General features: G+C 34.0%; 2 protein-coding genes across 2 annotated transcripts; both read right to left on the minus strand.

Annotated features, from left to right (window-relative positions):
• Nucleotides 1-701: 701 nt before the first annotated feature.
• Nucleotides 702-2,124, minus strand: LOC111799064 (cytokinin riboside 5'-monophosphate phosphoribohydrolase LOG1-like). The gene is made up of 7 exons (XM_023682460.1): nucleotides 1,930-2,124; nucleotides 1,760-1,857; nucleotides 1,647-1,677; nucleotides 1,459-1,558; nucleotides 1,306-1,376; nucleotides 1,081-1,224; nucleotides 702-969 (listed from the first exon to the last, which is right to left on the minus strand). The coding sequence occupies exons 1-7, from the start codon at nucleotides 2,083-2,085 to the stop codon at nucleotides 874-876; spliced, it is 696 nt and encodes a 231-aa protein (XP_023538228.1). The 5' UTR covers nucleotides 2,086-2,124; the 3' UTR covers nucleotides 702-873.
• A 9,146-nt stretch (nucleotides 2,125-11,270) lies between these two features.
• On the minus strand, nucleotides 11,271-11,639 carry LOC111799227 (auxin-responsive protein SAUR50-like). The gene has a single exon (XM_023682684.1). It carries the CDS (start codon nucleotides 11,637-11,639, stop codon nucleotides 11,301-11,303), a length of 339 nt encoding a protein of 112 aa, XP_023538452.1. The 3' UTR covers nucleotides 11,271-11,300.
• Between the last annotated feature and the right edge of the window lie 1,121 nt (nucleotides 11,640-12,760).

Consider the following 12,760-nt stretch of genomic DNA (forward strand, 5'->3'; position numbering starts at 1 on the left):
CCCGTCGATGGGGATCGAGATGGCAAGATGAGATGCGACGTTGTATTGAGAGACCTTGGCCCGAGTAGAGGCAAGGTCGAGCCGAATGAGTTGGCCTAGCGTAGAGGCAAGTCGGATGTGTCGCAGACGATTGAACATACACGCACAGGCGGCGTGTGTGGTTGGACAAGCTTGGATTCCGCACAAGCGATGTTCGATTGGCGAAGACCAACCTCGCCTAAGGTCCGACGAAGCCACAAAGCCGGGGCGAAAAATATATATGGGGCTTAATTCCCCTTAAGGCTGGTCGTGAGCGTGTATAGATCACGACGCCGCACGGTCAAGAACATAGGACCGTGACACTGAGCTCCCAATATAGGTTAACAATGGGCTTGTGCTGTTATAAATGGTATTAGGGTCAAACATCGGGTGGTGTGTCAGCGATGACGCTAAGCCCCCAAAGGGGGTGGGTTTTGAGATTCTGCTTTGATTGGAGTGAGGAACTAAGCATTCCAGATAAGGGGGTGTGGAAACTGACGACAATAACTGAATTTGTGAGAGAGTTTCAAGTCTAATGAAAATGACAGCCATTATTAAACTCATTTAAATTAATGAATAAATCCCACTAGTTTATGCATTATGTCTGGGTACTTATCTCTATATCATTATCAATATTTATTTAAAAATAATAATATAGTTACTAATTAATATTATCACAAAGGTAGGAAAAAAATAATAATATTATATAATCGCTTACATAATTACGTGTTGACTTAATTAGCTTCCTATTTGACAATTAATCAGAGTTGGAAAAAATTATAAAATATTACAAAGCAACTCTCTGATCAAATTTGATCTACGGTGATTAATCTATACACGTGGCTACTAATAAAGCTAACGAGCAATGTCTGACTTTACAGTATATCCTAATTGTTGTTCCATTTCCCAGTTCAACTTCGATGCCACGTCACAATGCTTTGGCACGTACTCCTGATTACAAATACAATTCGACTCGAATTATATGATTGTGTGGGACCCACAATTTATTATTTATAAATAATTAATTATATTGAAACTTTTGAAAATAATATATATGTGTACCTCTAGCTTGGAAATGAGCTCATGGGCAGTTTGGGCAGCAACTATTATGCTACGGGCAGCTGGGGATACGAACCCTTCGTCAACTGCTTTGTCAATGAATGATAAGAGCGAGTTATAGTAGCCATCCACGTTTAGCAAACCCACCTGAAATATTCATTTTAATTATAATTTAATATAATTTAATTTAATTAAAATAAATAAATATATATATTTAATTAATTTTACCGGTTTTTCGTGGATGCCCAACTGAGCCCAAGTGATGACTTCCAAGAGTTCTTCCAATGTGCCGTAGCCACCTGTCAGTAAATAAAATTGGGAATGTTTTGTAAATAAAGAAAATTATGGGGTGGAAATGCAAATAGTAAGAAGTATAAGTACCAGGTAAGGCAATAAATGCATCAGCATGACGAGCCATCTCAGCTTTCCGTTGGTGCATTCCAGATACAGCTCTTACTTCTCCGATCGTCTCTCCGGTGATCTGAAAATAATTAAATAATAAATTTAAAAAATAATTAATTACATTTTTTTTTTTGCTTCAAAATAAATAAATAAATAAGTGAAATTACCTCTCTGGGCATGAGGGATTTGGGGATCACTCTGCAACAAAACAAACCCAAATTCAATAAAACCGGAGAGAGAGAGAGAGGGAGAGAGATGAGAGAGAGAGAGCCAATGATACCCTAACACGTGGCGTCCTCCATCATAAACGGCTTGAGAAACTAAGCCCATAAGCCCAATGCTTCCTCCGCCATAAACAAGGTCAATGTTCCTTTCCACCTGCGATTTCATTTCTCGATTAAATATTATTTAATTTCATAATAATTCAAAGAAGAGGAAAAATTCAATTACCAGTTCCTTTCCAAGTTCAATGGCGGCAGTTTGATAGCTCGGATTCTTCCCGGCGCTGCTGCCACAGAAGACACAAATACGCCGGAATCTCGATTCCTCCGCCGCCGCCGCCGCCATCGCCGCCGCCTGATGATACTCTGCCTCTTGGAGTTCCATTATTGCCTTGTATTTTTCAGTTAACAGAATGAGAGAGAAGGGAAGGGTGTGGGTGTAGGGAGAAATGGTGGGTGGAAAAGGCCCATTTTTATATCGCAAAATCTCGTGAAATTTCTAGGCCCACCAATCAATTTATCGTATCGCGATATATCGTATTTCTCTTGGGAATTGCCACTTCTATTTTTTTATTAACAAAAATATTTTTCTATTTAAATTATTAAATTCGTCCTAGATTATTGGAATATAATTTTGGAAAAGGGTTCATTATTTAATTATATTTATTTAATTCAATTATCTGATATTTTGTTAGAAAATACGTGTTAATTTAAAATTTTAATTATATTTTGGAAATTAAAAAATAAATAAAAAATCCACCGATGAAAATAATAAAAGTGATAGGGATCATAATATAAGGAGGTGGATTAAATAATTGGTTAGAAAAATCCAAAATAAACACAAAACTTTAGCATATGGGAAGCACGTGAAACCAAAAATCAATCGGCCACCGTAGAGGGAAGTTATGGGGAAAGAAAGTGCATTTATTTTATTTATTTATTTATTATTTTATAAAACAAGTGCATTTTTTTTANTATGGGGAAAGAAAGTGCATTTATTTTATTTATTTATTTATTTATTTATTTATTATTATATAAAACAAGTGCATTTTTTTTAACATTTTCCACGTAATTATCTTATTTTTCGTACTTTGATTAAATTATAAGCATATAAAAAAATTAAATTATTAAGAGTTTGAGAATGTTGATTTTGAGATATTCAATACACCTGGATAATTAATATATACACATGGAGAATTAATATGATGAAATAATTATTAGGAATATTTGAATTTTAAATTTTGTGTTAAAACATTGATTTACTAATTTAGCCACTAATTTTTGCTCGAGCTATGGGTGACTTTTTGAAAATTTTTCTAGAAAATATGTGAGTAGGGATAAAACATACTAAAGAACTCATGTTAATTTGTGGAGACAGTTTTCACTCGAACGTGGTCATGTCACAAGGGATATAAGGGAGTGTCAGGGCTATTAAGTACTGAATCAAGATTCTGAATTTTGGGTATGGATTGTTACTGAAAATGATATGACCACAAGGGATATAAGGGAGTGTCGGGGCTATTAAGTACTGAATCAAGATTATGAATTCTGGGTATGGATTGTTACTGAAAATGATATGACTACAAGGGATAAAAGGGAGTGTCAGGGCTATTAAGTACTGAATCAAGATTATAAATTCTGGGTATGGATTGTTACTGAAATGATATGACCACAAGGGATAAAAGGGAGTGTCGGGGCTATTAAGTACTGAATCAAGATTCTGAATTCTGGGTGTGGATTGTTACTGAAAATGATACAAATATCAAAAGTTGTAACGACCCAGATCCACCGCTAGCAGATAGTGTCCTCTTTGTGCTTCCTCTCAAGGCTTTAAAAGGCGTCTGATAGGGGAAGATTTCCACACCCCTTATAAATGATGGTGATTTGTTCTCCTCCCTAATCAATGTGGGATATCACAATCCACCCCCCTTCGGGGCCTTGTTCCCTTGTTCTCCTCCCTAATCAATGTGGGATATCACAATCCACTCTCCTTCGGGGCCCAGCGTCCTTACTGGCACACCACCTCATGTCTACCCCCTTCGGGGAAGAGCGAGAAGGCTGGCAATTTGTTCTCCTCCCCAATCAATGTGGGATATCACAATCCACCCCTCTTCAGGGCCCAGCGTTCTTACTGGCACACCACCTCATGTCTACCCCATTTGGGGAACAGCGAGAAGGCTAGCACATCGTCCGGTGTCTAGCTCTGATGCCATTTGTAACGGCCCAGATCCACCGCTAACAAATTCTCTTTGGGCTTTCTTTTGGGCTTCCCCTCAAGGCTTTAAAACGCGTCTACTAGGGGAAGGTTTCCACACCCTTATAAATTATGGTTTGTTCTCCTCCCCCAACCAATGTGGGACATCACAAAACTACTTTTCTCTGCTAAATTACTCGATGTACAATAGAGATAAGTTCCGCTCAATCTTTATTGAAATTAAATAAATATGACTTATATTCGTTTTATTGTTTATTGTATTAATTAACCAAATAATAGGCAATATATAGATATTTTGAAGATCTCATTGGTGAAATTTTAATGTTTTAGAAATTAAGCAAAGAGCCAAAATTAACATATTATATATATAATCAAATTGTAATATAAGAAATAAAATACATCAAAGTCCAGAAAAGATGTGGAGCTGGCAAAGGACATGTGAAGAAAAGTATATAATAAAACAAATAATGAAGCGTTACGTGTGGGTGTGGAGAGAAAAATATTGAATACACAATTGGGGAGTTTAATACATTAGATTACATCAAATCGTTGCTAATGACACCCACATTATTAATTTATTAATTTATTAATTTATTAATTTATTAATTTATACAAATCAGCTTGGTTATTTCTGTGTTGTACCTTATGGGAGAAAATGGGAAATTAAATCATAATAATAAATAAATAATAAATAATGCCTTTTAATCTGTATTTGAGAGGTTCCCATAAGCATCCGTCAGTCATTTCAAGAATTTTTTACAAGCTTTGGTCCTGTGTTCAAGAGTGTAACAGCCCAGATCCCTGATAGCAGATATTGTTCTCTCTGGGCTTTCCTTCCAGATCCACAGATAGCAGATATTGTCCTCTTTAGGCTTTCCCTCTCGAGTTTCTCCTCGGGGAAGGTTTCCACACCCTTATAAATTGTGGTTTGTTCTCCTCCTCCCTTACCAATGTGGGACATCACAATCCACGACCCTTCGGGGCCACACCCTTATAAATGGTGGTTTGTTCTCCTCCCTTACCAATTTGGGACATCACAATCCACCACCCTTCGGGGCTAGCGTCCTCGCTGACACTATTTTCTTCCTCCAATCGATGTAAGACCACCCCCCCCCCTTGGGGCCAGAGTCCTAGCACACCGCCTCGTGTCTACCCCTCTTCGGGGAAGAGTGAGAAGGCTGGCACATTGTCCGGTGTCTGGCTCTGATACCATTTGTAATGGCCCAGATCCACCGCTAGCAGATATTGTCCTCTTTGGGCTTTCCCTTTCACGCTTCTCCTCAAGGCTTTAAAATGGGTCTACTAAGGGAAGGTTTCCACACCCTACATCACAAAGAGACTCCCACAAACATTGGTTCAGTGTTCGAGTCACAATTAAGAAACTTTTGTGGAGAAAGTTCCATAGCTGAGAAGAACTTGTGTAGGAAATTTCAGACTATATGTCGGTTTGGTTCTTCTCTAGCGGCCTCCAATGACGCAGTGAAGGAAGCACCATAAGCTACAAGCTTTCCATCAACCGTCTGGGTTCGAGAGTTTTTTTTCCTTCGAGTCAAGTCCACTCCTCTCGTAAAACAATGTAAAAATGACCAGCTCAATGAGTCGCCTTTGAGCGATACTTCTTCTATCGACTCATAAAAACTTGAGCCAATCTGTTTTGTTCCACATTGAAGCATCTGATCGGCACCAGTGCTGCTGCAACGACCATCAACGACAACAAGTGGTGTCATCAAATGAAGACTAGCTCGAGTGAATTTCAAGCTTCGATTCCTGTTTACTCGACCGACCATAAACGTCTTTTTCCATAATTTGATGTAATTTTGATATTAATATCTAAATAAATTAATTGATTTTTTTGACAACTAATTTAGTTTAATGGTGTGTGGTTTAGAAGAAAACACACATACAAAGTGGACTTAGAACACAAATTGAAGAGCTTCATAAAATCAAAAAGTTTAGTTGTCAAATCTGAATAATTAATATCAAAAGTATTATATAATATTTAATATTAAATATTTTCTTTGAGTATATAATATTAATATTTAAATAAATGGTTTTAAATAAATAATTAATATCAAAAGTATTATATAATATTAAATATTAAATATTTTCTTTGAGTATATAATATTAATATTTAAATAAATGATTTTAAGAGTGACCACGTAGAACATGCTTGCATTTTTGGGGGTATGGGTTGGCGCTAAGGAAATTACGTAATCCAATTCAAACTTCTAACGTAATTATTAATTTAAATGTCTTAATAAATAAATAAATAAATTATTAATTTCTGATTATTTGATTCTTTTTCGCTTCTTGAAACATTTCATATCCCTCCTAACTTTTATATATATATATATATATATATATTTCTTTTTCTTTTTTTATTCGATAACAAATTTTAAAAAATGAGTAGATGGCTCGAATAATCCAAGTTGGATTGGTCTATTCCACATCGGTTGAACACTCGAGTAAACGAGGGGTACATAAAAGAACTGAGATCACATCCGAATAAAAGGAATTATGAGGATATGATATATGAGATCTCGCATCAGGTGGAGGGGAGAATTAAACATTTCTTATAAAGGTGTGAAAACTTCTCTGTAACAGACGCGTTTTAAAATTGTGAGGTTGATGACGATACGTAAAGGGCTAAAATAGACAATATTTACTAACGGTGGGCTTGGGCTGTTACAAATGGTATCAAAGTCAGTCATCGGGCGACATGCCAGCGTCGCCCCTAAGGGACGGATTGTGAGATCTTACATCGATTGGAGAGGGAAACGAAGGTTATATAATTTGAAGCCGAAATAAACTATTGGGATTTTTTTTTTCTCTCTAGAGACCAAAATTTTCATGGTTATATATCAAATCTTAATGTCACAAACATAAAAACATTATTGATTTGAACAAAAACCAAGATCCAATATTTTATATATATATATATATAATTATTTTGTTTAGGTATCCAAATCTTTAAAAAAATGGTAAGAGATATGTTCTCGATAGGAAATTGATTGATATTTTATAGTTGCAAGTCAATAACGATCTTTGATCTTTGTTTGGATCGGTCTCGTGGCCCCAGTTGAATCTTAGTTGTATATGATTTCAAAACTAAATAAGAAGTTTTAAATACTCCGTTGACCTAACAAAAACTACGTCAAAATTAGTCATTTTATACTGAGATTGATATAGTCATCTAATGATTCCATGAAGCTTAGACTTGTTGTGTATGGTTGATTGAGCGTGCGACTGAAAGTGGGAGCAGGAGAAGCATACGACTATGAGCTGCGTAGGCGTGCAGCATGCAGCAGCAAGCAACGAGCGTGGGATGGCTGGTTATTATGTGAGGTTGACTAAGAGACGCGAGGCGCTAGTTGCAGGCAACTAGTCTGTGAGGGGCTGTCTGGAAAGTGCGAGACCGAGAATGGTTTCACCGGAGGGGTCATTAGGCTCACAGTTTTAAAATCGTGATGCTGACGACGACAGTAATGAGCAGAAACGAACAATGTCTACTAGTCATAGACTTGAGCTGCTTATTGGGCCAACCTCAATATCCACGAAAGCCGCTACTTGACCTATTGGGCCAAGAAGTCCATCGTATTCTTATTGGGCCAACTCCAATATTTCCTGCCTGTTAGTGGGCCTACTTTTCATGGCCCGCTAATAGATAAAACCCATGCAAAGGATGGGGTTTTCATTTTTTGTTTTGTTATATTTGTCTTATTTTTTCTCCAATTATTTATTTATCTTGATTTTCTTTATTGTTTTTTAATTATTTATGTTTATTATGGTTTCTATTTTTAATTGTTCTTATAAATTTATTTGAGAATAAGTATTAATATTGACTGCTAAATAAATTTGGACTACATCTTATTTATAATATATTATTATTAAATGAAAAGTAAATTATTTAAAATTATTTTAATAATTTTTATTAAATAAAAATAAATTAACTAACCAAATTTAATTATTTCCTCTATTGTAATAAAATTAAAGGTAGTTATGAAAACTTTAAAAATAATATTTATTTATATAAAATTTTGATAGCATTCTATATATATTTATTTTATTTTGATTCAACATTGATCTTAATAATTTTAATTAAATATTTAATTATAATACATCAATAATAATTTTAATTTATTATATTTAAAAAAATTAAATTAAAAATTAATATTCAAACCTATTAAACTAAAATTATTTTTTAATAGTAAATTTAAAATGTGAACTAAACATATTAAATTTTTATAAATTAAATAAAAACTCATTATTGAAGAGTGGCGGTGGAAAAATCACGTGTGGAATAGTCCACTTGTTATTATGGGCTCCGCCCCACCTCCACGTCACCGTCTACGCGGAAGTCTTCCAAGTCGGAGTTTGGACCGATTCAACTAAACCTTGAATTCTAGATCCGTCCATGTTTTTATTAAATTATTTTTTTAGTTAAATTAAATTTTATACCTTAAAAAAAATTAAAATTTAATTCCTATAATTTTAAACATTATAATTAGTTTTATATAAATAAATAACTCCTAGTTTTATTCCATTTTAAAAATAAAATTTGTACGTTTAAAAATGGATTAAATTAATTTAAAATTTCGATGTTCGAACAGCTCGAATAGAGTTCACAACCAAACCTTTATAATTTAGTTTAAAATGATCTGATTATTAAGTTATATGAACCACGTAATTTATAATGCTCTCAATTTTAAATAAATAAAATATCACGAAAGAAAATAATAATAATAATAATAAAAACGTGAAAAGATGGTTTAAATTTTGAAGAAAAAAAGAAAATAAAAAAACTAACACGTGAATTTTAAGTTTTGTGGAAAAAATTGACGTAAAAAAAAAACAGTGGAAAATGGAAAGTCAGTTGGTGAGGGAACAGATAAGCTGAATTTTAATTTTTAATTCATTTAATTTTGCCGATAAAATGTTTAATTTTTAATTCATTTTATTTCAGAGAAGGCCGGTTGGAGAAATTGGTGTCAGTTTTGGGCTTTGACTAATCCAACAAAATGGCCCACCTCCCACCAAAGACCTTTATTTATTTATTTATTTTTATTTTAATTTCTATATGTATTTATACAAATATTTATTATATTATTTAATTTTATATAATAATTTTAAATAATTCAATTTTATTTTAATTTTGATAACTTTTAGGTTTTTAAATTTATTATATAATTATATAATTTTAATTATATTTCAATATAAAAAACGAATATTAAATTTTAGAAGTCAATTTAAAGTGGTCTGGTAGTCATTGGATTATTGTTAGTATTGGCTATCAAAACGAGTAACAATGACTTCGGTATTTCATAGGTATATGATTTCCTTTAAGAAAGACGAGTATCGTTTCTGGAGGTAGTCCTTGAATTATCCTAAGGATAATCAATCGAACTCCATAGAACGGCTCCAGATTTCTTCGAGATAATTTAAGTGTTCTAAGGTAAGTCTTGACTAATAAAACGACAATGGCTAAATAGTACCTCGAGCATGATTAACTAGAATATTTGTTACAAGGCTAAAATTAGGGTCCCCTAGAACATATGGGTCAGTTTATTTAAGAAAGGGAGGCTTTGGCTGCCCCCACACGCAAACATAAATTAATTACATTTTGGAAGACTATGGGCCAACACACACCCAATGTGCCTATGTCCTCACCCTCTAAACTTTGATTAATTAACTAATTAAACCCTAATTTGACTTTAGAACTACCCTTTTCATCCCCATTTGTTTTTAATCATTAGATCGGATTTGATTAATAGAATCTAATTAGCGTCCAAGGTCGTCACTACTACTAGGTAGATGCATTTTTTGTCAACTTAGATACCGACCCATATTGAGTTAGCTATCAATGTTGTTGTCTCACCGATCTAAACACTGTTCAGTTGTTTCATCATTAGATGTGTGAGATCCCATATTGGTTGGAGAGGAGAATGAAGCATTATTTATAAGGGTGTGGAAAGAGAAAGTCTAGAGATGACAATATCTGATAACAAAGAGTTTGGGACATTACAAATGATATTCGAACCAAACACCAGTCGATGTGCCAACGAGGAGGCTGAGCTTCGAAGAGGGGTGGACCAGAGGCGGTGTGCCAACAAGGACGCCGGGCTCGAAGGAGGGTGGATTGGGTGTAACAACCCAGATCCACCGCCAGCAGATATTGTCCTCTTTGAGCTTTCCCTTTCGGACTTCCCCTCAAGGCTTTAAAACGCGTTTGTTAGGGGAAGGTTTCCACACCCATATAAAGGGTAGTTTGTTCTCCTTCCCAACCAATATGGGACATCACAATTCACCCCCTCGGGGCCCAGCGTCCTTACTGGCACACCGCCTCATGTCTACCCCCTTCGAATAACAACGAGAAGGCTGACACATCGTCCGGTGTCTGCCTCTGATACCATTTGTAACAACCCAAATCCAAACCCAAAAAAGGACAATATCTGCCAGCGATGGATCTAGGTTGTTACATTGGGCCTCGAAAGGGCGTGGAAACCTATCCCTAGTACAGTGGATTAAAAAGTATCTCAATGAAGATAAAATATGTACTTTTCTTTTCAGTAGCTCAAATAAAAAGTATCTGAATGAAGACAAAACATGTTAAATTGGTTCCGCACGTAACATATTTATGTTTCGGAGATGCAATAAAAGATCGAGTTCTTCAAATATTAAAATAAAAAAGATTCCTTTTAAAAATAAAAATAAAAATCAAGCTAAAAAACATATTCATCGGAGTACGATGATGTCAGCTTTATTGTCTCCAACCTAAATGAAGAGAGAGAGAAGACATAGACAACTGGTGAAGCGCGTAAAACCATCTAGCTAGCTAAGCTATAGAACCACTCTGTTAAAATCGTACGGAATTTCCCCATATTTATTTATTTATTTATTTATTATTATTATATTCCAACATTTTCTTCACTTTACCTAAACCTAATCCAATTATTTCCCTTAATTATATGCATTAATCATAATCTTCTTTGGATTATTTCCCATAATTAAATAAATCTAATATTTCATTATCCCCGAGATTTATTAGACATTATTATTTTTCGTTACGTAAATAACTTTAAAAAACGACAACCCAAATTTCATGATCAGATCCAACCACATCGACCAAACCATCCCCATATTATTGGAAAAAAAAAAAGTAAAAAAAAAAAAATTAATTGCCATAATTTGATGAAAAAAAAAACATTTTTTTTGTACGATATGTATGAGAATAAAAGAAAATGCTGCTTCTAAATCTGTATGTCCCTAATAATCGTTCCATACAGATTTTACATGCTCAATTGTTTGAGATTTCTCGAACAATATCTCGAGCGATAATTCCAAAACCACCTAATAAATTCACAATCTAAAGAAGAAAAAAGACGGGTTCATTCGGTTTGGTTCGACTCGATCGATCGGAGCAGAGACTGAAAAACCTTCTCGTCGCACGGGATAGTGAGACCCATATGGTGACTAAACCCGAACTCTTCCTCAGCCAATTGGAGAAGAATCTGAAACTCCGGCGTCGACAGAAACGTCACCGGCACAATGTACCGGCTTCTATTCTCACCCACGTACACCACAAAATGGCCTTTGGGAACATCCACCGGGATATCTCCGCCGCCAGCGCCGCCGCATTGGTGAGACTTTTTATTTCTCAAACTGGAACAGCGCTTCATAATTTGCTTGACCACCGCCGCCTGTGACAGTCTGCTGGTCACCGCCATTGGATTAAGCTCTGAAAAAGAGAGATGAAAATGAAGTTATTATTGGTTGTGATTTCGTGGAGGAATGGGGAGTGGTATTTATGGGCGATGTGGTTTAACAAAATCATGTGGGGTTGTGAAGGAGGCAAAGGACAGGCCATATGTGTACGATGGTGGGGACCACTTATAAAATAAAATAAAATAAAATAAAAAAATTAATTAATATTATCGCTACGACCAACACGTATTCCTTTATCATTCTTTTTCTTGTTTTATTATTTGTGTTACAACCTACAACTTTGTTTTATTATTTCTTACATTATTATATATATGATTTATGATTTTATTATATGGTTCCTTTTTGTATTCATTTGTATGCTTCAATTTTATTTTTATTGAATTAAAAAAATTAATATGATTTTCAATTTTATTTTGAATTTGATAGAGTTAGTATTAATGTTCGTAGTTTAAATTTATTCATAAAATATATGAGAGGTCATATGACTCCAAAATCCAACGAATTTGAAGGTTGGGTTGGGTTGGGTTTCTTTTTTCGGTTCAGATTGGGTTAGAATCCAAAGTCCTGAAAATAAGGTTAGGATTCAACCCGAGCCGATCAGACCCAACTCAATTTTGACACAATATCTACCACTCAGAAGTGTGAATAAATCTGAAAATATTATTACTCTAGTAAACAATATAAGAATGAAAAATAGAATTGGGATCGAATGTTTAATATTCATAACGCTTAAATACGATAATAGCTACCAACTAATACCTACGAAAATATAAACTAATTTAATCTTTACAATAAAATAAAATATATTACTAATCAAAAAAATATTAACTGGATATCTAAGATATATTTCATAACTAATATATTCTCCAAATATTAATTATTAGTATATCTATTCAAAGTTGGCATGAATTATAATAAAAATTAAAAATATTTAAATTTTGTTAGGTTTTCACTCATAAATCTTTCGTATTTAAATAATAAGATTTTAGTTATTAATATAATATGTATTATATATATTTTTTAATTTAAAAAAATGCTGAGTCAGCAGTATATCCTAATAAAATGGGTGTATTTTTTAATTCTTTTTTAAATTATTGGTAAATTAAAAAAAAAAAAAAAAAAA

Source organism: Cucurbita pepo, chromosome LG07 (genome assembly GCF_002806865.2).
Source record: "Cucurbita pepo subsp. pepo cultivar mu-cu-16 chromosome LG07, ASM280686v2, whole genome shotgun sequence".
NCBI lineage: Eukaryota > Viridiplantae > Streptophyta > Magnoliopsida > Cucurbitales > Cucurbitaceae > Cucurbita > Cucurbita pepo.

Excerpts from the sequence above, each read along its gene's own strand:
- LOC111799064 (XM_023682460.1), bottom strand. The coding sequence starts at position 2,085 with ATGGAACTCCAAGAGGCAGAGTATCATCAGGCGGCGGCGATGGCGGCG. Across the intron at positions 1,678-1,759 it reads GGAGGACGCCACGTGTTAGG|AGTGATCCCCAAATCCCTCA; the intron begins GTATCATTGGCT and ends GTTTTGTTGCAG. Across the intron at positions 1,559-1,646 it reads AATCCCTCATGCCCAGAGAG|ATCACCGGAGAGACGATCGG; the intron begins GTAATTTCACTT and ends AATTATTTTCAG.
- LOC111799227 (XM_023682684.1), bottom strand. The coding sequence starts at position 11,639 with ATGGCGGTGACCAGCAGACTGTCACAGGCGGCGGTGGTCAAGCAAATT.